The sequence below is a fragment of the Heloderma suspectum genome, chromosome 5, assembly GCF_057233095.1.
Source record: "Heloderma suspectum isolate Gila_16-S chromosome 5, 16-S_ref, whole genome shotgun sequence".
In the NCBI taxonomy this organism is placed as follows: domain Eukaryota; kingdom Metazoa; phylum Chordata; class Lepidosauria; order Squamata; family Helodermatidae; genus Heloderma; species Heloderma suspectum.
The window spans coordinates 19,582,864-19,607,034 of record NC_139462.1 but is presented as its reverse complement, the minus strand read 5'-3'; the positions used below and the strand labels follow the sequence as shown (position 1 = coordinate 19,607,034).

Here is a 24,171-nt window from a genome sequence, read left to right as displayed (position 1 = left end):
CAGGCCCTAAACAATGAATCAACATTCTCTAAGCAGAGGAGATGAACCAGAAAGTAGAGAAGTTGCTGGCAGTTTGGGTATGAACCTCATGGCCAAGCTTGCTTCACGGTGATGCCCCTCCCTTAGGATGGCTTCCTCCCACATTAGCTTCCAAGAGTGGCTATCTTGGTGGAGTGTCTGAGCCCTGTCCCTAACTTTTCCTGCTTTGCGACGTACCCTAGCATCTCTCAAGTTATGCCCCTCTTCCTCCTCCCCCTTGGAAACGTGAGTTCTCGCAGTGGAGGGAGGGGGCCGGGACTCATCCTGAGCCATCTCTTTGTCAAGGCCTTCGGAGGAATCTCTCCCAGCATCTTGGCTCTCTAGGGAAGGTCCTCCCCGGGCTCTGATCTAGCTGTTCCAACTCTGATTGAGAATCTGAGCTGTCTGACACCTCAAGAGGCTTAAACTCATCCCCAACAAGTCATTTCTTAAGATGGGCAGAGAGAACTTTGGCGGTTGGTCAGTATAGAAATGTAATACATACGTACATACATACATATATACCACCTTTAGGAGGCATCTGGGCAGGTACATTATCTGCACCTTACTAATGGTGAGCAGAGACCTGAGATTATTACTGATCATCTGATCACTAAATCGAGATGAGGAACCATTGGAACAAGTTGGAAAGTAAAATTATTGCAAGCTACCTGTTGCTCTAGCACAGGGGCCCCCAACCTTTTTGGGTCGGTGGGCACATTTGGAATTTTGAGAGGATGTCATGAGCACAAAATGGCTGCCATGGTGGGCATGGCCAGTCACAAAACTTCAATTTCCCAGAAGGCAGAATGATGAAGCCAAAAAAAGAGGAATTTGCCCAAGAACCCAAGTATAATGCAGAGCTGGGTCTAAGCTCCAAAATACAAAGCCACTCTTGGGAACTCAAACAAAGATGGTGCTGGAGGGCACCCCTCTGCTTTTTAGCATGCCAGCTTCCCAGTTGAAAGTCTTTTTTTAATATTAAAACAACTTTTAAACAATTTTAAAGAAATAAAATAGAAATCAGGAGAGTCAGGGAGCCTGGCAGGTGTCAAGAGAGGTGTCTATGGATGCTCTCCAACATGGACAACCCAGCTCTAGCAGTTACCGACTTAATGAGTCACTGATTGTGGGTGATGTATGTGCAAGTCAACCTTGGCCATTCACTGACTTCAATTTGGTCTATTTTTAATTTAAAAAAAAATTAAATTACACACTAATGTGGGTTCTATACAAAATTGTTCGAGCAGACTTCCACTTGTGGAACTTGGACTTACTCTCCTTTTCCCTACACCCTGTACCTCACCCAGTCTGCTCTGGAGGGTCCCCTATCCCTCCAGAGCAGATTTTTTGGGGAGGGGTGCAGGGAGAATGGGAGTCCGCTTCGCCAGCGGGCTCCATTCTGTTGGCAGACAAACACTTTAGGATTTCGCCCTATGTCTTGAAAGCAGTTGTATAGTTTGGGAAAATTTAACTTGCACGTATTTTTGATCCTTGTCTTGTAGTCCCGCCCTTCCCCGTTTACTTTGCCTGTTTAATCACAGTCCTCCTTTAAAAAAACAGGTAGCTTAAGCATAAAATAGTATGTTGTTATAACTACAGTGCTGCTCAAACCATAGAGGACAGTGTGCGAAAACAATTTGAGAGAGCTTCGGCTATTGGGCGGTATAGAAATGAAATAAATAAAAATAAAATAAATAAAATTTGGGAGGGGGGAATTTAGCTTATGGTGGTTCTCCTGCACTACTGCTAAACCTTACATCAGGGGTGCAAAACATGCACCCTGTCAGCCACATGCAGCCCCTCAAGCAATTTCTGGCAGCCTGCCAGATCCCCATGCATCTGCCCCCATGGTGGCACTTCCCATTCCTTGTTTATCTCCGATTTCTGCGAGATCTCTCTCAGAGATCGGAGATAAATGGCAGAAAATCTAGGGCGCTCAAGCAGTGACGTGAAAACACTGATGAGGTCAGGGTCATGGGGGAGTGAGAAGGCCGCTGCAGCCTTTTTGCTTCCCCAGAGACCGAGAAGCAGCCCAGATTGCTGCTTGGGCATTGCTAATGGCGTTGACAAAACCAGGGGCATTGCTAGTTTCTTAAAAGATCTGGGGTACAGGCCCATAACACAAATTTGAATATATATATATATATATAAATATCCGAGTCTAAGCACATCTCTAATGTGTGTGTGGTGTGTGTATGTGGTGTGCTTGTGTGTGTGTGTGTATAGATTACATACATACATATATATATATATGTATAAGTGTAATATATATATATATATATATATATATATATATATATATATTATATATATATAAGTGTGCACTGACACCCCACCCCACTTCAACTCAGACCCTGATTCAGTGTTTTGGAAAACATCCCGCCTCTGATCAGGCCAATTTATAGTCAGACCACTTTAAAATATATATATATATATATATATATATATTCTTTTTTTTCAAAAGAAATTACAAAAAAACCATTCATATTAATTCAAAATCCCTCCCCAGTCCCTCCCCCAACTCAAACAGTTTCAGGGTTCTTCTTCTCCCCTACTTTATTTTCTTTCTCTGTTCCTGGGTCATATATCATTTCATCCTGTTCCATTCCTTTATTGGCTTTTTCTTTTCATGAGTCCCACAGATTTCTATAAGCTTCTATCAAAGTTGTTCCATTCTACTCTTTTTTAATAAAATCTGTGTATTTTTTTTCCAATCCTTCTTGAAGGTGAAGGTGTCTCTTTCTTTATTCCTCTCTGCACTCTTAGCTTCTATGCCAACTTTTCATTTATTGCTATGTCCCAGATTTTCTTTTTTCACAAAGATATTGTCAACATCGGGGTAGGGATGGGGGAGAATTTCTCCCCGAAACTTCGGGGGGCCGAGTGCCAATGCATTCGGTCCTCCGAAGGTTGTTTGGGGAGAAATTCTCCCCCCCCCCCCCCGTGATGGGACTTAACTTTCACAAATGTCCCTCCCGGCAGCGGGTCCAGGCGGCGGTTCGGCAGGTCTTTGTCAGGGGCGGGGGCTGCAGCCGGTCTTTCGATCGGCTGCCGCCGCCGCCCCATTACAAGAAAAGTTTAAAAAAAAACACGCCCCTGTGATAGGCTACGTAACGATTAACGTAGCCTATCACGGCTAGATTTGCAAAGTCAGCCGTGATAGGCTACGTTAATCGTCACGTAGCCTATCACGGGTGACTTAAAAAAAAAAAGCGCGTACGGCTAATGGCGGCCCCCATAGGGAGCCGCCATTCGCGTTCCTTATTTGGTCCCTGTAGTCTACGTAAAGATTTACGTAGACTCCGGCGAAAATAAGGGTAACGCAAATAGCAAATAGCATTGCCCTTATTTTCGCCGTAGTCTACGTAAATCTTTACGTAGACTACAGGGACCAAATAAGGAACGCGAATGGCGGCTCCCTATGGGGGCCGCCATTTGCGTACGCGGTTTTTTTTTTCAAAGTCACCCGTGATAGGCTACGTGATGATTAACGTAGCCTATCACGGCTGACTTTGCAGATCTAGCCGTGATAGGCTACGTAAATCGTTACGTAGGCTATCACGGGCCTTTTTTTTTTTTTTTACTTTTCTTTTGAAGTTCGCGGCCGGGTGAGACGGGGCGCTTCTCCCCGGCCTGAATTTCGGCTGGGCAAGGCGGGAAGCCTCCCCCCCCGGCCTGAACTTCGGGGGGAGAAGCGAAGCGCCTCCCCCCCACCGCGAAAAAAGCTGCGAGACCAGGCAAGTGACTTTCGTACATCCCTACATCTGGGCTCTCTTCCAATTACTTGCAATTAATTGCCTCTCGGCTGTCAACAAGAAACTAATTAATGTTTTTTCTCTAATCTCTATTTTCTTTTACAAACATATTCAATAAAGCTAATTCTGGTGTTTTACAAATCTCTTGATCAGTAATTCTTTCTATTTCTTGAAATACCTTGTCCCAGAATTATCTAACCCTCCTACATTCCCACCACATATGTATTTGAGTAGCATTAATTCTCTCCAACAAAAAGGTGATAGATTCTTACTCATTTTTGCTAACTTTTTGCTAACTGTTTACGTTAGTTTTTGCTAACTTTTGCTAACTAATTTTGCTAACTGGTGTCAAATACCACTTCTGAACCAACTTTAATCCACCTTCTTTTATTTTGGTGGATATTGCTTGAAAGGAAAATCTATGTAAAAGTTGTTTCCAGTCTTCTTCCTCTATCTCCTCATCAATATCTCTTTCCCATATCTGCTTTATTGTAACATTCCCCCTTATCTCCTGCTTTATCAGAATTTTATATATTTGAGTTATTGTACCTTTATCACCTAACTGATAAATATCTACAAATTTTTCCCGTTCTGTTAAATCTCTTGTACTTTGCCTTCTTATCCTTCTAATTCTTATAAATTTACTATAATTTACCCCCCACCGCACTTCAACAGACCCCAGTTCAGCATTTTGGAAAACATTCTACCTCTCCTCAGGCCAGTTTGTAGTTGGACCACTTCAGCTCAGCGCCAGAACTGAGTCAGTGTTTGGAAAAATGAGTATTTATGCTTCCTGTTGACTACCATGGGAAATTAGAAAAAAACTAACTTTTTTCTCTTTGTCAGAACTGGATGATAATTTCAGGCATAGTAGCCCCCTAGAAGGGGATTGCACCTGCCCAATGTCAGAAAAATAGGTGCAGGGTTTATATTTTGATTTTCTTTTAAAGGGAACTGCCAATAGCATTTTTATTCCTTGGAAGAATTGGATAAAAATTTCAGGATTCATTGCCCCATCAGAGGAGATCATGTCTGCCAAATTTCAGAATGCTAGCCACAAGGGTTTTTGTGCAAGGGTGACCTTGACATTTTGAGGTCTCCAAAAGAGGACATACTTATCTCCCTATTTTCCTTGTGAACCATTGTTCTGAAAATTACAGACAGCCTACAGTTGTCCCTAAGTAAGAAACCAGCAAAGTTTCAGAAGGATATACATGCATGCCAATTTAGAATGACTAAAATTTATTTACATTCACCAGTGTCAGCAGCAGGGGAACATGGGTGGGAAGGTGCTGTTGTACTCATGTCCTGCTTGTGGGTTTCCTGTGGGCATCTGATTGGTCACTGTGTGAACAGAATGCTGGACTAGATAGACTAAATGTATTCCACCCGTGTGTGTGTGTGTGTGTGTGTGTGTGTGAGAGAGAGAGAGAGAGAGAGAGAGAGAGACACACTCACCCCACCCCAGTGTGTGCATCTCTCACACCTGGGCAAAACTAGATTTGGCCCTCGGGGCCAAAATGGTTGTGGACCCCTGCCTTACATCAATAATCCATACTTGACCTTTATCCACTCACTTTCATTGTTGCTTGGAGGATCAAAGATCATTCTTATTTGAGATTTCTCATGCATAATATCCTTTTGGATCAGGGTGAGTAACAATAACTGAAGAATCCAGTTCTACAAGTGATAACTAATGTACAGTTTAAAAAAAGAAAGCTGAAACTCTGTACACAAATTGAATTAAATTCATGTGTTTTCTTTTTTTAAAGTGTGTCTTTGCTGAAAAATTTACCTGAAGATAAGCTGACAAAGATCATAGACTGCTTGGAAGTGGTAAGTGCCTAGGCCTCCAAAGAGATTTCTTCTATCCAGTTTTAAACCTTCAGCAAAATCATTGTAGAACAAAGCCATATTAAGTTAGCTGTTCACTAACAGTTTAGTTACTCATTACAATGTGTTCTGGTAAACCTCAGAGCCCAAATGCATGTTAGCTAACCAAGGGGCACTTTATAAAACATATTGGATTTGCATCCACTTTAAGTAAGCGCAAAATTCAGCAGAACAAATTCACAGTGCAATCTACTGTGTTTATGTTGTCCATGTTAAAACTCCCTAGAAAGACTTCCTAAACTGCATTATTGAGCTCCCGTTTGTTTATAATGTATGCTTTAGCATGATCCAGTTTTTGGCAGCTCCCCGCCACCAGCACTTACACACATAACCAAGGGTCCGTCCACCCTTAAAGGTGGCCTAGAAAGAATTTTAAATAAATAAATAAATTGCATCAGGTAAAGATGGCAAATCTTGCACTTAAGTGGCTGAAGTTTAAGAGAAACAACTTTATTCCGGAAGCGGTGGAGGCTGGTGGCTCCGATGTCAGTGGGTCAGTGCATCTGCTCTGGGTTCCAGTCAGAACTCTGAAGGAGCTGTCCAAGGTGCTTTGCACCTTGGACAGCTCCTTCTGACTGGAACCCAGAGCGGATACACCGTCCCACTGACATCGGAGCCACCAGCCGCCACTGTCCAGAAGCATGAGGCTGCTCCCTGATTGTAGAAACTTAGTGTGTTAGTAGGAAAGTCAAGATTATTCCCTGGCTTGATGTGCTAATTGTCTCCATACAGGGGAATTGTTCCCCCCCCCTTTTATGTTTAGAACATTCAAACATGCTATCACCCAACTGCATAAAAAGTGATAGAGGACTATGTAGGGAATCTGTAAAGAAAGCAATTGTATAGTAAGAACAGAAAAGTGACTACCATCCGGTCTCTGTTTGAGACTGTTTCTCAAACAGTTGTACCCACGCCACAGAGTATATTGGGAATGGGGTCTGTTGTTCCAAGAAAACTCTGTAAGCCCGTAGGAGCACCTAAAATAGCTCTCTGAATTGTGGTACGTATCAGTAAAAATATTTGCTGTGAAGCTTGAGGGAACAAACCCAGACTCCTACATCTGTAAAATAGCAGGAATGAATATATTAGTGATAGTGACTGATAAAAACAGTAATGCATAGCTTTCAAAAATAAGTGTCAGAATCCTCTGCACACTAGTGTCTCCCTTCTTCAGTAATACTTTTAAAGTATAATGATGTCTTGGAGTTGGAATAATTATTTGAAACCGAAAGTATTACCAGTAATTGTTTTTCTTTTTTTCTTCTTTTCTTCTTTGCTCTTACTTATGTATTTATCAGTGTAAATGAATAGACAGTTTTATATGTGAAGGGTTGACTGGGATTGCTCTGGGCATATTGGTTTATTATGCAAGTTATTCTTATGTAAGCAATATAGCTTTATGCTCCAGTAGAACACATGGTAAGGAAAAGAAACGAATTTAGCTTATTTCATCACCAGTCCTGAAAACAATCTACTTGGAAGTAAATATGCCATTTAATTCAGTGGAATTTATTTCTGCACAAGAGTGTTGCATAGTAATTTGGTGATGAGGAAATGTAATTTGAGATATATTAAAATGTTTTTTGTGTGAGATTGTGCTCAGCATTCGCCTGCTGATTCCTATCTGCTTTTCCTATCTGCTTTTTTTCCTCTCTCTCTCTTTTTGCTAGCAAAGCTAATGCCTAGTGTGAGTGACCTGAATTTCTTCCGAGCTAGTCCTTTGCAACATGTTCCTTCCATTTGGCAGGGAAATCTAAAGAGACCTACTGCCTGTCTTCAAATTATACACCTACAACAATAGTGTGCTTACACTGAAACAATAGTCCAGTGCACAGATTGTTTGTAGAAGTGGTCTGACTTCATAAGCAGCAACCCAGGCAGCTGGTTGGGACTGAAATATTTCTAGGGTCACCAGGAACATAGGAAGCTGCCCCCCTATACTGAGACAGACCATTGGTCCATCTAGCTCAGCAATGGTGGCTCAAGACTTTTTGCAGCCTGAGGCAAAGGACAGGATGGCACCCCCTCCCATTCCATTTACAAAAGCCAACTGGACTGGCAGATGGATCTGTCTTCAACACTCATAATAGGGCAGTATCCTCCACTGGCCCTGAAGTCTTCAGGCTAACTTAGGGGGCGTAGCTCTCCCCTCAACACCTTGCTGCCACCTCCCAACATCTGCCGCCTGAGGTGACTGCTTCACTCTTGCTAATGGTAGGGCCAGCCCTGTAGCTCAGTATTGCCCACACTGACTGGCAGTGGTTCTCTAAAATGTCAGACATTAATGTTCCCCAGCCCTACCTGGACATGCCAGGGATTGAACCTGGGACTTTTAGGGAGCAATCCTGTGGTCCCTAGACAGTGTCTGAGGGGCCATAGGATATTTCAGATTCTCTGATCCAAGGTTGGAGACAGCACTCCACACTTGGAGGGGGGATTCGGAGATCCAACCCACTCCCCCTTGCAGCTGGTATGGAAAGAACCGCACCGGCTGCCTCTCCAAAGTTGGGAACTTGACCTCGGAGAAGGGGAAAGGGAGGAATTTTGGTGGGCAGGGGAAGAGACCGGGGAGGCCAGGATATGAGCTACCCTGAGCATCTTCCAGCCTCCTTCTCTCCCTCTCCAATGTGCCCCAGGTAGATGGCAAAAAAGCCCATCCAGCAAAAATAAAATGCAGGGCGGGAGGACAGGGAAGCGAAGATTGCCTCTTCTCCTCCTCCCGTCCTTCATAGGATGATCGTAACCCTCCGAGTTCAGGGACTTACAGTCATCGAGGGCGCAACCCTTAGGACTGCACCCTTAGCAGTATCAGGGAAGCTTTAGCATGCAAAGTACGTGCTCTGCCCCTGAGCCACAATCACAGCAGTTCCACAAGGAGGCCGCGCAAGATCCAAGAAAACTCCATTGGCTGGCTAACTCGGTCAGTCTAGTGCAAATAACGTCAAGGCTGTGGGTTTGAAGCCCGTGAGGGGCACACAAGAGCCTGTGGACTATTCTTTCTTTTTAGGAGGAAGGGCTGTAACTCAGTGAGAGGAGCACAAACTATGCGTCTCTGGGTTTGGCTGGGAAAGACCCCTCTCTGAATCCCTGGAGAGCCACTTCCAGTCAGTATAGACCAGGGGTGCAGAACATTTTTCAGCCCAAAGGCCAGCACCCATTTTGGAGAAGCTTTTGGGAGCCGCATTCCAGTGGTGGGTGGGGCCAAAGGCAAAAAAGGCAGGGCCAGAATACCAGCATATTTTAGCTTAACGCTCTTAGTGCCTGTAACTTAGCAGGGATGGCTTGCTGCTAAAGACAACTTAGGACACAATCCTAAAGGTACCCCATTACCTTTTAGAATGGGGAAAACCTGCATAAAAGCTGGGAAACCACCTAATGACTGGTGGTTGGTAGAACTGGGGTGTGGTCAGGGGAAGGGGGCATGGCCTTTTGGGGAACCCTGGAGGGCCAGATTCAGCCCCTGGGCTGAAGGTTCTTCACCACTGGTATTGCCAGTATTTGACAGAGTATAAAGCAAATTCCTATATTCCTATATTCACCTCAGGATCCCTTCTAATTTTGTGTTAGCCTCAGTTTCTCTACTGTTGCAATGGGGCCCAGAAAATAGTCTGAAAGAACATGATTTACACTGTAAAGCTAAGCAGGCCTGCTCAGTGCCTAGATGGGAGACTATGTAGAGCTTGGGAAGGTTCTGAGGGCATATCCACACTACAACATTATCTGATTTAGATAGTTTCCTCTACCCAGGGTACCCTGGGAATTACATTCTACGAGGGAGTGGGGAGGAGGGACCTTTGCTGAGGTCCTCAGCACCTCAGCAAATGATAGTTCCCAAGATTCTTTCAGGGGACCTATCTGGCATAGAATCAACATAAAGTATGTAATGTAGGCAGGGCCTGGGATTCTTAAAAGAAGTGTGGGATGTAAGTGGTTGTTGTTAATCAGCTAGCAAACTTTTTCTTCTACCCTTTTGTAGCTGTTTGTAGATGAACTCTTGGTAGGGATGTGTTTGTCAGCACAAGGAAATAGTTGACGTGCCAATTATAAAGAAATAATTTGAAAAGTTATCGTCTCATAGTAGTGAGTTACTGAACCATTTTAAAGACAAAATAAATGTCACAGCATTTCTTGTATCTGTCGGGGCAAATGCATTTGGGATAAAGCCAAAACATGCTCATTCTATCTACTCACACGCTTCACCATCATATTTCTCTTATAGAGAGAGAGCTTCAGCTATTGGGTTGTATAGAAATGAAATTAAATAAATAAATAAAGTATGCCCATCTCATGACGGTTCATGGGAAAACTTTCAGGCTGGCTTGCTGCTAAAGACAACTTAGGACACAATCCTATGCATATTGAGACAGGAAAAAGACCTACAACTCCTATCATTCCCCAACCAGTATGCTTGGCTGGGGGATGCTGGGAGTTGTAGGCCTTTTCTCTGTCTAAACATGGATAGGATTGCACCCTAAATGTAGACATTAAAGGAATAGGAATAGAGAATATATACTCCCCCAGAAGTTCCTGGACTACAATTCCCATAATCCCAGAATATTGGCCATGCTAACCACCCCTAGTATAGAAGAAGATGATGGGAGGCTAATGCTAAATATGGGGAGATTTTTCAGGGAGAAAGTGATGACTATCATGATAAATTGAGTGCTGAGCAAAAGGGAAGGAAGGAGTAATTGGAACATATCTTTGTTGAGTGCTACATAGTTAACATTAGGAGCTTGAGGGGGGGAAAGGGAAGGCTGTGTTTGGCTGTTCTTACTCTTTGCACTTGAAATTTAGAAGACTAAAATATGTATTTTTAAAAATGTATTTATATCCCACCTTTCTCTCACTTGGACATACAAGGCACAAAAGAAAACAGTTGCACTGTGCTGTTAATTGCTTCTCAACAAGAAAGAAGCACTTCTGTGGTGGGGGAATTAATTGTCTTCCTATTCAGACCTTTGTGCTTTGTGTCACACTTCCAGAGAAAATGACACTGCCTTTATCTGAGGGCTCCTGTTTCTCCTTCTGATCAGAGTTAGGTTGATGGTGCTTGTGTAAGCCATAAAAGCCTCAACGTGAGATTATGCAATTTGTTTTCCCTATGACATTGCAATCTCCAGCAAGAATGTAGTAGGAATGTAACTTTCAGTTATTTTCTCTTATTCTTCCCTTCCTCTTCTCAACCCCATCTTCACTCAAGGATAGAGTCATTTCCTTAACAATAAAGAGTCCTGTAGCACTTTAAAGACTAATAATATACTAGAAACTTCCATTGCTTGTCCTTTAGCAGTAACCAAAATACTGATGTTGAGGGTGGAATTTCTTTTCCATTACGTATCTCTATATTGATTGTCCCTTTTGTTTAACAACTATAGCCTCTTCCCCTAGCTTCCTGGGACCCGCTTCCCCTGCCTTGTGCAAAAGTCAGTCCTGGATTTTTCTTATATGATTTCACATTTCTGAAGAAAGCTATACCAAAACAAAATAACCATAAAATAATAAAATAACAATTGTAATACTATAACATGTGATTATATTGTTGTTGTTGTTGTTATTAATATAACCATAAAATAAAATAACCATTCAGCTATACCAAATTGACTTCACAGAGCATCTCTATGAGTAGTTGCTTAAAAGAGAGGCAGATTACTACATGAATGGTAAGGGTAATTATATATTTAGCATATGGTAAGGGTAATTATATATTTAGCATATCTCAAGAAAATTCTTCTCTTTGATTATCATGGGAGTCCATGATAAGTGAGCACCATGTACTAGATATGTATGTCTGGAAGCCGTCTAAGAAATCACATTTGGCCATGAGCCAATGGGCAATAGGTTAAGCCCCTCTACAACCTTGAAATGAGGCTAAAAAGTCCCCTCTGATGGAGAACTGGAACACTTCTGCGAAGGATGACTTACAGCCAGAGACTCATGCTATGACAGACCTTCCATCTTTTTTCCAGCCTCACTGGAATATAGAGATAACTAAATTATCTCAGAAATACATTCTTTAAAGGGGGGGGGGGTCGATTTATAAGACCTACTGCCTTTATGCAAGGGCTTTTGATCCCTGGCTTAAATATTGTTTAAATCCCTTGCTTTGGAAGTCCAGTAAACCTGCCTAATTTAGCAACTGCTTTTGGTACCCAAATATGCCTGCCTGAAGAAGTTTAAGAAACTTCAGGGCCTGCATTTATAATCCTCTTGTTTCATTGCTTATGTAAATAGGAATCAGTAACTGATATTGTAAAGTACTAGAACTTCAGCATTTCTTTATGGTCTGTCATTTGCATTGTGTAGCAAGTGTCATTTGCACTGTGTAGCGAGTGTCATTATATAGTTTAGTTGTTAGGTGGCACTAGACTTGGCTGTATCTGATGGAGTCAGGAGTTTCATGTTGCTGTTCTGTTCTTGTTCAGGTGAGACAGTAGCATTCTTATCCACCTTCTTGACTTGTGTGTCCTCTTAGCCTTCTATGGCACTGAGAGTTTAAAACCATACACTATTATGTAGGTGTATTTGAAGCTTGCGTAACTCAGTGAAGCCATAAGCTATGCCGTGCAGGGCCACCCAAGACGGACAGGTCATGGCAGAGAGTTCTGACAAAATGTGGTCCACTGGAGAAGGAAATGGCAACCCACTCCAGTATTCTTGCCAAGAAAACCCCATGGAACGTATCACAAGGCTAAAAGATATGACGCCGGAAGATGAGCCCCTCAGGTCGGAAGGTGTCCAATATGCTACTGGGGAAGAGCAGAGGGTATTTCCAAGTAGCGCCAGAAAGAGTGAAGCGGCTGGGCCAAAGCCGAAAGGACACTCAGCTGTGGATGTGTCTGGTGGTGAAAAGAAAATTCGATGCTGTAAAGAACAATATTGTTTAGGAACCTGGAATGTCAGATCAATGAATCAAGGTAAGCTGGAGGTGGTCAAACATGAGATGGCAAGATTGAACATCGACATCTTGGGAATCAGCGAACTAAAATGGACAGGCATGGGCGAATTTAATTCAGGTGACCATCATATCTACTATTGTGGGCAAGAATCCCTTAGAAGAAATGGAGTAGCACTCATAGTCAACAAAAGGGTGGGAAAAGCAGTACTGGGGTACAATCTTAAAAATGATAGAATGATCTCAGTACGAATCCAAGGCAAACCATTCAACATCACAGTAATTCAAGTCTATGCCCCAACCACTGAGGCCGAAGAAGCTGAGGTTGATCGGTTCTATGAAGACCTACAACACCTTCTAGAACTAACACCAAAAAAAGATGTCCTCTTCATCATAGGGGATTGGAATGCTAAAGTAGGAAATCAAGAAATCACCGGGATAACAGGCAGGCATGGCCTTGGTGTACAAAATGAAGCAGGACAAAAGCTAATAGAGTTTTGCCAAGAGAACATGCTGATCATAGCAAACACTCTTTTCCAACAGCACAAGAGGCGACTCTACACATGGACATCACCAGATGGTCAATATCGAAATCAGATTGATTATGTCCTTTGCAGCCAAAGATGGAGAAGCTCCATACAGTCAGTAAAAACAAGACCTGGAGCTGACTGTGGCTCAGATCATGAGCTGCTTCTTGCAAAATTTCGTCTTAAATTGAAGAACGTCGGGAAAACCACTAAACCGTTCAGGTATGACCTAAATCATATCCCTGATGAATATACAGTGGAGGTGAGGAATAGATTTCAGGGATTAGACCTGATAGACAGAGTGCCTGAGGAACTATGGACGGAGATCCGTAACATTGTTCAGGAGGCAGCAACGAAATCCATCCCAAAGAAAAAGAAATGCAAGAAAGCAAAGTGGCTGTCTGAGGAGGCTTTACAAGTAGCTGAGGAAAGAAGGGAAGCGAAAAGCAAGGGAGAAAGGGGAAGATATACCCAACTGAATGCAGAGTTCCAGAGAATAGCAAGGAGAGACAAGAAGGCCTTCTTAAATGAACAATGCAAAGAAATCGAGGAAAACAACAGAATGGGAAAGACTAGAGATCTCTTCAAGAAAATTGGAGATCACAAGGGAACGTTTTGTGCAAAGATGGGCATGATAAAGGACAAAGAAGGCAGGGACCTCACAGAAGCAGATGAGATTAAGAAGAGGTGGCAAGAATACACAGAAGAACTATACAGGAAAGATCTGAATGTCCCTGATAGCCATGATAGTGCGGTCAGTGAACTTGAGCCGGACATCCTCGAGAGTGAAGTCAAGTGGGCCTTAGGAAGCATTAGTAACAACAAAGCTAGCGGAGATGACAGTCTTCCAGCCGAGCTATTTAAAATCCTAAAAGATGATGCTGTTAAAGTGCTGCATTCAATATGTCAACAAATCTGGAACACTCAACAGTGGCCACAAGACTGGAAAAGGTCAGTTTACATTCCAATTCCAAAGAAGGGCAACACCAAAGAGTGTTCAAACTACCGCACAATTGCGCTCATTTCACATGCCAGCAAGGTGATGCCCAAAATCCTACAAGCTAGGCTTCAGCAGTATGCGAACCGAGAACTACCGGAAGTACAAGCTGGGTTTAGAAGAGGCAGAGGAACTAGAGATCAAATCGCCCACATTCGCTGCATCATGGAGAAAGCAAGAGAATTCCAGAAAAACGTCTATTTCTGCTTCATTGACTACGCTAAAGCCTTTGATTGTGTGGATCACAACAAACTGTGGCAAATTCTTAAAGTGATGGGAGTACCAGACCACCTTACCTGTCTCCTGAGAAACCTGTACGAGGGTCAAGAAGCAACAGTAAGAACCAGACATGGAACAACCGATTGGTTCAAAATTGGGAAAGGAGTACGACAAGGCTGCATATTGTCACCCTGCTTATTTAACTAATATGCAGAGTTAAATAAGCATGAGAAATGCCGGGTTGGATGAATCAGAGGTCGGAATTAAGATTGCTGGGAGAATTATCAACAACCTCCGATATGCAGACGATACCACCCTAATGGCAGAAAGCGAAGAGGATCTAAAGAGCCTCTTGGTGAAGGTGAAAGAGGAGAGTGCAAAAGCTGGTTTGAAACTCAACATTAAAAAAACTAAGATCATGGCATCTGGCCCCATCACTTCCTGGCATATAGAAGGGGAAGAAATGGAAGCAGTGACAGATTTTACTTTCTTGGGCTCCAAGGTCACCGCAGACGGTGACTGTAGCCATGAAATTAAAAGACGCTTGCTCCTGGGGAGGAAAGCTATGGCCAACCTAGACAGCATAGTAAGAAGCAGAGACATCACCTTGCCGACAAAGGTCCGTCTAATCAAAGCTATGGTTTTCCCAGTAGTAATGTATGGCTGTGAGAGCTGGACTATAAGGAAGGCTGAGCGCCGAAGAATTGATGCTTTCGAACTGTGGTGCTGGAGAAGACTCTTACGAGTGCCCTGGACTGCAAGGAGGTCAAATCAGTCCATCCTAAAGGAAATCAACCCTGAGTGCTCATTGGAAGGACAGATAATGAAGCTGAAGCTCCAATATTTTGGCCACCTAATGCGAAGAGAAAACTCCCTGGAAAAGACCCTGATGCTGGGAAAGACTGAAGGCAAAAGGAGAAGGGGACGGCAGAGGATGAGATGGCTAGATAGCATCACGGATGCAATGAATATGAACTTGAGCACGCTCCGGGAGAGAGCGCAGGACAGGAAGGCCTGGCGTGCTATGGTCCATGGGATCACGAAGAGTCGGACACGACTGAACAACAACAATATTCATGTTACCTTTGTCACTGTTAACTTTTGGTTAAGTAAACATGTATTGATGGCTATTCAGAACCTCACCTTCTGTCCTTGATCTTATTGGGTTGCTTCCCTATTTAATCGTACTTAGAGAAGACCCATCAAAATCAATGGGACTTCAGTTAGTCAGTGGGTCTACTCTAAGTATGGGATGCAGGTGGCGCAGCGGCTTAATGATGCTGGAGTTTGCTGGCCAGAAATGGTCGACACTCCAACGGTTTGAGCCGAGCTCCGCGTGACGGAAGTGAGCTCCCATCATTTCATCCCTAGCTCCTGTCCACCTAGCAGTTCGAAAGCATACCATCTTCGAGTAGATGAATAGGTACCCCCATTTTGGTGGAGGGAAACACTGATCTGCCTGGCTGTGATCGGCGGAGGAGTGGTGGAGTAAAAGCCCGGATGAGCCGACTTCCCTAAGAACGCTGCTGGCCAGCTGATGCAAAGCTAGCTCGCCCTCTTGTGGTGCATCAGTGCAACAAAAACTAGCAACTACCGGCGCCTGAACATCTACCGTGTAAAAACATTGTAGACTCCCTGGCAATGCGTGCCATAAGCTAAATAAATAAATAAAATAAATGACTAAATATGGGAGCAGTGCCGGCTCCAGCTCTTTGAGGGTCCTTTCGCAAGTTAGCCTCAATGGGCCCCCTCCCTCACTGAGTTTACCTTCTCACCGCCATTGTCACTAGCAGCAATTGCTCCACATCGTCTTTGTCATAATTGCTACTGCTTGCTAGCTTGACAGGCAGTGAGCCAGTAGGCCATGGCATCTGCTGCTCCTCCTTCTCACTACCACTGTTGTCTGGGCCAGAGTGAGAGGCAGGTGAGCAAGCAGGTTGCAACAGAGAAGAGGAGGAGCAAATCCAGGGGGCTCTTGTCAGTGGGCCCTGCTGGGGTGTGGGCCCTTGGCAGGTGCCCAGCCAATCCCACCCTTGACGCTGGCCCTGTATGGAACCATCCCATTGACCATAGGAAGCAAAGTTCTGTTGAACTCCTATATGTAAATAATAAGGCTGCAACCTTTACTTGATTAATTGGTTAATTAATCAAGTAAAAATAATTTCAACCGACTAAAAAGGCATTCATGTGTAATTGGGCAATGCATTTTAACATTTATTTTACTTAATCATTTACATACTTAGCGTCTGCCATCTGCAGCTTTTATATCTTAGAAGTGGGATTCCTGCTTCCATCACACAAAGGAAGGAAATGTCTTTTCTGAGATGGTGCCTGCTGCCAGTTACTGGTTAAGTAGTTGATTTAAATGAATTTGATCAATCCACTAAGATTTCTTTAATCAGATGACAGCCGTGATTAACATTTGGCAAGTTTTGGCTTCACCACATCTAGTTTGATTTAAACCTATGTGCTTAAGTAGGACCCCAGACAAGTATAATTTGACTTACAGAGTAAACACTCTGACATAATTCATCCCCAAATCACCTTTTTCATACCTACACTTGTCTGTTTTACTTCCCTCCCCTTTAGGCTGCAGCAATATGGCAGCGTGCCGACTAACAGCAGCTTGCTACAAAGACAGTGTAGGCAATGGGGCTGGTTGTTTGGCTCTTGCCATCCCTCCTTCCAGTTCCAGCAGCAGCTTCAACGTTTTCAGCCCTGGCTTTTTAGAATTTGCATTATTTTTCCTGCTCAAAGGCACTCTGCTCTCCTGATGCAGAAAATCGGCAAGCAAGGTAGTAGTTATATAACACTGAGATTATCCCTGCTTGGAGGTGTACACTCCTATCTACCTGTGTTTAAGTGGATTAAATAATATAACCTTTTATCTAAGTCTTGGCCATGGGTTTGGTATGAATTCAAATAATTGTGTATATTAAAGCCAACACACTTGGTAAAATGCTGATGTTTTCCTTTGGGACCCTGAATTGGATCTAAATATCTCACTATATCTTTTTATAATCTGCATTCTTTCTGCTCCACAGGAATACTATGACAAAGCTGATTATGTTATTCGTGAGGGAGAGGAAGGAAACACCTTCTTCATTATAGCCAAAGGGAAGGTAAGATGCCAGAAAAGATGCATGACTATATTTTCCAGTTAAAATAGACTGTTGATCTGCCGCTTCAAGGATGTATACAGTACTACAATGACAGCCACAAGTCGATGTGAAATCATTAGGAATTAATCAGCCATTGAGCATCCACGTAAGTCTCTAAGCTGCCAGCCTACACATGAATGATTTGGTAGAGACGTGGCCAGTAAGGAGAGAACTCCCCTCCATCACAGGCTGAAGCAAGTTCTTCTTGGCTCTGTCATGTGTTCTTTTTAGTTAACTGCACAATTATTAGTAGGCATTTACACTCTGCCTTTCAATCACTTGATGCGCAGGGCGACTAACCAAAAATGACACAAGTTTCAATAATAACAATAAGCAGTAATAATAACTATTTGTTAAGCTCCAGAAGGCTTGAACTAAGGAATCTGGCTGCAGCATCCAAACATCGTACTCTCTGTGCCACTGGGAAAGCTTACAGTATTTATTTATTTATTTGTTTGTTTGTTTAAAATATTTCTTGGCTGCCTTTCAGGGCAGAAGCCCTCCCAAGGCATGTTACAGCAATAAAACACAATAAAACAGTTAAAATATTAAAAATGATTAAAAACATAACAACAATAAAAACAACAATAAAAGCCAACAATAAAACCAGCAACAATGTTAACAGCAGCAACAATAGCAGTCCTATCGCGAGAAGGCCAAGGTAGCAACCCAGCAGGCTATTAAGTCTGAACCCCTTCTTTAGGTGAGGTTGCTCAGTACCTAAAGATTGGGCTTCCAGCTGTGTTCCAGGGCACTCTGGAATTCACTGGAAGCTTTTACAGATATTCTTCAATGACAGTCAATTATGGGAGACAAGGTTTCCTAAAAAACTACTTGTCTACCACTGCAGTTTTGCCCTTGCAATGTACAGCCAACAGGGAATGTTGGAGGGACGGGGTCAGCAGGCTTGGCCAATACTTCATAGGAATAGAGAGGCCTAGAACATGCAGATCATCTCCTGAAGATGAAATGGTTCCTCGGGAGACAAATGGATGTGTTCATTTCACCCTTGGTCAAAGACTCAGAAAGGCAGGGTTCACACGCAATGGTAACCCAGTTGTTGTTTTTTAATCCTAGGTTACCAAGAGCAAGTCAGCATGCTAGTTCATGTGGCTCAATCACTCCTGCTTGGTTCCTCTTGCCAGTGGGAGGAGCTAAATAAGCCAGGCATGTCCATGCTTGGCTTGGTCAGCATCATGTCTAAACCAAAAACTCTGGCTTGTTTTGTCTCCAACAAGCCAGAGTTGTAAGCTATAAAAGAAATCCTGGGTTACATTACAACTCTGGTTTCTCGGGGGTGGGACAAGCCAGAGTTCTGGGTTTGGATGTAATACTAATCAAGGACAGAGCACATCTGTCTAGTTTAGCGCCTCCCAAGTTGTGTGAACTAGCAAGCTGTTCACTCACAGTAATCCAGTATTTAAAATACAACTAAACCTGTGTTACTGTTGTGTGCAATTTGGGCCAGAGTCTCATTTAACCTATTTGTTTTAATTTATTTACGATGTTTGTAATTTGTATATGCTTAATTAACAAGCACTGGATGTCTAAAAACAAATATGACACACAGTACCATTGTAAAGCAGCCTTCCCCAACCTGGTACTATCCAGATGTTTTGGGCTTCAACTCCCATCAGCCCCAGCCAAAATGGCCAATTGTCAAGAATGCTGAGAGTTGTGGTCCAAAACACCTGGAGGGCACAAGGTTCGGGAAGGCTGCTGTAAAGCATTCAACAGAATAATGTTATCAAGTTTCAAAAGTAGTTTGTGATATGGCGCGGTGGTGGAGGGTTAATCTACTTTTTAAAGGTCAAAGATCATCCCACTGGATGTGCCTAGGCCTTTAAGCATGGCTAATATAACTCTCTGGATCTCAGCCATAGTCTGCCAAAGCTGCCTCATTATAATTATTTTTAACACAGAAAGAAATATTTCCTCTCTTTTTATACAGAGGGTGAAGAGACTTAATCAAAAAAAAATTATGTGTTAACGAATGGAGAACAAACAGATCAGCAATCATGCAGGAATACAGACAGATGGTGCATTACCAGTTGGCAAGCTCCAGAAATAAACACTTGTGCAGACTGCTTACAGAAGGCAAGCAATCATGCACCACCGCTACTCAGTGCTGCTCAGGGAACCAACTGAATCTGGTCCCAGAGAAAATAAGGTGGGCTTTTGCGAGACATTTTAACAAGCATCAGACCAAAAGTCCAGCAGTATCCTTCCCAGAGTGGCCGATCAGATGCCTCCAGAACACCATAAGCAAGGCATGAATAGGGAGGAGCAGGAATTCCATATCTGTTCACAAATCATGCAAACATGTCCCTTTTGCAGTCGTGAATGTGAGCAGGAGCACTTTTTTCCCCGAGAAATGTCCACAAATTCCTGAATTTGCGATCGCATTTTTAAAATGTGTATTTTTAAAAAATGTGCACTTTGAAATGTGTATTCTAAAAATATATGCTTTTTCATGCTTTAGTAAAAAAAAACACGCACGTTCCCCATTCAAGAAACATGTGCTTTCTCTGTTCAGAATGCACACTTTCCCCATTTGAACGAGCTAAAAAAACACGTTGAAAACCGTTGCAGGCTGAAATGAGCTTCAAAGTGATGTTTGGAGAATTTAGGCAAGCTCAAAAATCACTGGTTCTCCCATGCTTAGGAGAAGGATGAATAGTCCTCCTCTGCTGTTGTTCCCCATCAACTGACATGTGGCTTCCCATTTCCTAGGTTAAGGTTACCCAGACCACAGATGGGCAGGCACAGCCCCAGTTGATTAAAACATTGCAGAAAGGTGATTATTTTGGGGAAAAGGCCCTGATCAGGTGAGTTCAAAATTACTTTTGATGCACAAATATTCACATTTGTTTCCGGAAGTGTTTTTAAAAAGTGGGATAGCTGAGGAATTCAGGAGTGGAACCGAAACCAGGAATATGAGCTGTGGACAGAGTTCTTGGGGAAATAGACTCGAGGTGCTTCCAGATGGAAGGCTTCTGCCACTAGTAATCTGAAGGCATTGTGCAGCAGCTCTCTCTCTTTCACCTTAATGGATTTTCTGCATTGAGAGAAAGGGAGGGTCACTAGTAGAAGACGATGTCATCGGGACCCCCCATGAATTTCCATGCATATGGCAGGGTGGTGGCTCCATAAAAGCTCCAACACAGCCGCTCCACTTGCGCTACTGATGTAGTGCTAGAGTAAATGACCTCTAACGGTATGCCAATAGCGTAAGCTAGTGTGCTGGGTTTTCTGGGGAAACCTGTCGTGCCAGCTTACGCTACTGGCATATCACTAGAGGTCACTTATGCTAATGGTACATCAATAGCGTAAGTGGAGCGACATTGTTGGATGCTGCCCCTTGTCTGGAAACAAGTTAACTTTGGCTATTATGGCTGAAAGAATGGATATTCATGCTGCTATTTTCTCCACCCTCACTTTTCCAGTTAGCATAGGTTGCGTTTTCTTTATGTCAAACTGTTTGTTCAACATGGGGACATTTCCAAAAGATTTTACAGAACAGACTTAACCAACCATGTTCAGTATGCATCCATGGCAGCAGGTTACCTCTTGTAAAACTGATTCAACATGTTCAAATTCTACCTTGGTCTGGTGGAAGAGTCAACATGAAGTGAAATAAAAATAGCATCAATTGCTTGATTTAAAGCCACCCAAATCATACAGATCCAACACGCAATGGCAACATAGAGGTGAAAAGCCTGGGGAGATGATGAAATGGTGGTTAGGTGTTGATACTGTTCTGAGTATAGCATAGGCTTTCATCTCAAAGCTTTGTTGTTTTAAGTTGTGTTGTTTTATTGTTTTATTGTTGGATTTTTATTTTTTTATTTTTTCGTTAAATTATTTTTAGTTTAAAGTTGTTTTTAGGTATATGTTGTTTGTATATATTGTCTGTATGCTTTTATGTAAATGGCTTTTAAACTTTGTATATTGTGTTTTAATGTTTTAACTTTTGTAAACCACCCAGAGAGCTTCGACTATGGGGTGCTATAGAAATGTAATAAATAATAATAAAGTAGTGATACTGATAATGGTGGGATCCAGACCCTGAAGCGGAATTTAGCAAAAATGCAAAAAAATTATTTCTCCCTCTCCACTTCATTCCATTTTTAGCTGACATATTGATGCTTGGTAATTTTGCTAGTTCTGCTGCTGTAAAACCTTGTTTTACAAAAATGAAGTTTTATTCATAGAGGTTTAGATACCTAGTTGATTGCTGAATTAACAACAGTGTGATCATGTGTAACTGGGGTGCAGAATCTCACATCCGTTGTCCCAATCTGACCCTCTGAGGTTCTGCAGAAGGCTCCCCCCTTCCCCGTTCATTTGGTGGTTTCCCAGTGTTTGTGCAGTTTTTCCCCACTCTAAAAGGTTGAAATTCTTGTCTTAAGACTTAGTTACTGGCAGCAGTTGCTTTAAGCTAAAATCTGCTGGCATTTTTGGCCCTGCCCCTTACTGGAATGCAGCCCCTGAGAGCTTCTCTGAAATAGAATTCAGCCCTCTGACTGAAAAAGGTTCTGCAGCCCTGTTATACATGCTTACTCAGATGTACATCCCACTATGCCTAATATGACATGCTCCCAGGTAAGTGTGTAAATGATTGCAGCCTCCATCTCATTGTTTTCAGTGGTATTTAAGCATCCTCAATGGGCAAAGGGGTGATTAGTTTAGTAATGTTTTACTGACAGGAAACCACAAGTTGACACTTGATATGTAACTTCTTAATGGCTGGGTTCACACAACCCGCTAACCCACACTCAGTGGTTGAGTATGGGCTGTTTGAACTGTGGGTTAGTGGGTTACCTGAACCCAGGACATTTTTCGTAGGGTGGCTTGTTAACCATGCAGTGTGGCTTTTAATCATCCTGAACAACCCACCAACAAACCATGGGTTCTCAAGGTGGCTTGTTTGAGGAAAAATGAACCACGCTGCATGGATAACAAGCCACCCTGCGGAAAATGTCCTGGGTTCAGACAACACACTAACCCACAGTTCAAAACAACTCACACCCAACCACTGAGTGTGAGTTAGCGTGTTGTGTGAACCCAGCCAGTATTTCTATCTATGCGAAAGCAGTTTTGCTAGTGTAATACTTTGATATTTTCCTGTTTACAGTGATGATGTTAGGTCTGCTAATATAATTGCAGATGAAAATGATGTGGAGTGCCTGGTTATTGACCGAGAGTAAGTAGTATCCTTATATTTTGCTGCCTTTCCTACAATTTTTCAAATGTATCCACACTATATATCAACATTAAAATCCTTCTACATTTCCTTAATGTCTCTTTCTCTGCCGAAATAATGAGAATTGATTTACAGTCTGTATGGTTATGGTATATATTCATATTTACTACTATGAGGAATCTTTTTTTGCAGTCATGGTGATGATCATTATGGAACTAACAAAGTTATGGGGAAGGGTCCAATGTGCCTTGAGTTCATAAGCCTGCGCAAGTTTGAAAAAGGGTTTTGTGTCCTCCTTTCCTGTAGATTTCCACAAGATGACTGCAAAAGATTGCCTCTGGGTGGAGAAAAATATCCGTTCTGTAAATCTACCTTTAGTGAGAGACTCCCAAACATTTTTGCAGTATGCTCAAAACTGTAGTTGTTACTAAGTATGCTTCCTTTTCATTATTATGTAACACTATATTTTTAAAAAACTAAGAGCACAATCCCAGCATGGCTGGCTGGGGAATGCTGGGAGTTGAAGGACTTTTTTCTGCCAAAATGTGCATAGGATTGCTTCTGAAGGGCACAAAAAGTCCCATGGATTGCAATAGAAGAGATTAAAATCAGTGGAACTTAAAAGTGTTTATGTTGGCTGGATGATGTTCTAAATAAGTGACTTTCACTAAGTCTGAGTAAATTCAAAACATTTAATATTTGTCAGCCTCATTTGGATATTTGCAATGTAAATACTCTCCAGTGTTTGTTCACCCAGCGTTTATCCATAGCCTAGCAGGATCTCAAAGTGTAAGCAGACTTGGTGGGATCCTGAGGTTTGTGGAAGTACAAAAACCTTAAGGGAAAAAGTACACGCAAAACATTCTAATGGGGACTGAGCATACTTAGTGGTCACAGAATGCTGACTGTTTAACTGACCTTTGAGAAAAACCCCCCAAGAAAACTGGAAGCGGTGGGAGGAAATGGAATGGAGTGGCTGGAATCATGATCAAGGGACACGCCAACCTACAACATTTGGTTGCAGGTCCCACTTGCATCCTTTAATGTCCCAGAGCAGCTTCTGTTTTCGCCTGCAGCTGCAAAAAGCATAGTGTAGTCACACTGTAGAAACCAGCAGTGAGTGAACTGGGGAAAAGGCCGTTTATGTGATTAAAATGATGACTAATTATGATACCGGTTTCAACCCCATAAATATACTATTGGGATACCTTGATGATTCTGTAAGAAAAGAACATCAAGTTCTCATTTGGAACTTGTTCACAGCATTAAAGATTTTAATTGCCTCTAATTGGCATATGCTGGCTGTTCCAACAGTTAGAAGAGTGTTTACAAAAAATGTGGAAGAATCGCTGAAATGGTGAAAATTACTGAAATGGTTCTGATAAGAGCAGGAAGGAGAGAAAACAGGAGAGAAAACAAACTTCTTTTTTAAAGGCCTTGGTTAGTTTTTGGATGGTTTGATACAATAGGGCAGCCTTCCTCAAATTGGCCCCCTCC

General features: G+C 42.6%; 1 protein-coding gene across 1 annotated transcript in view; it reads left to right on the top strand.

Annotated features, from left to right (window-relative positions):
* Positions 1-24,171, top strand: part of PRKG2 (protein kinase cGMP-dependent 2) — an 86,998-nt gene that overhangs the window by 35,232 nt on the left and 27,595 nt on the right. Inside the window, exons 6-9 of the mRNA XM_084860209.1 lie at positions 5,549-5,612; positions 17,352-17,429; positions 20,202-20,296; positions 22,606-22,674. Coding sequence (XP_084716335.1) covers positions 5,549-5,612; positions 17,352-17,429; positions 20,202-20,296; positions 22,606-22,674 — 306 coding nt within the window. The remainder of the gene's footprint in view (positions 1-5,548; positions 5,613-17,351; positions 17,430-20,201; positions 20,297-22,605; positions 22,675-24,171) is intronic.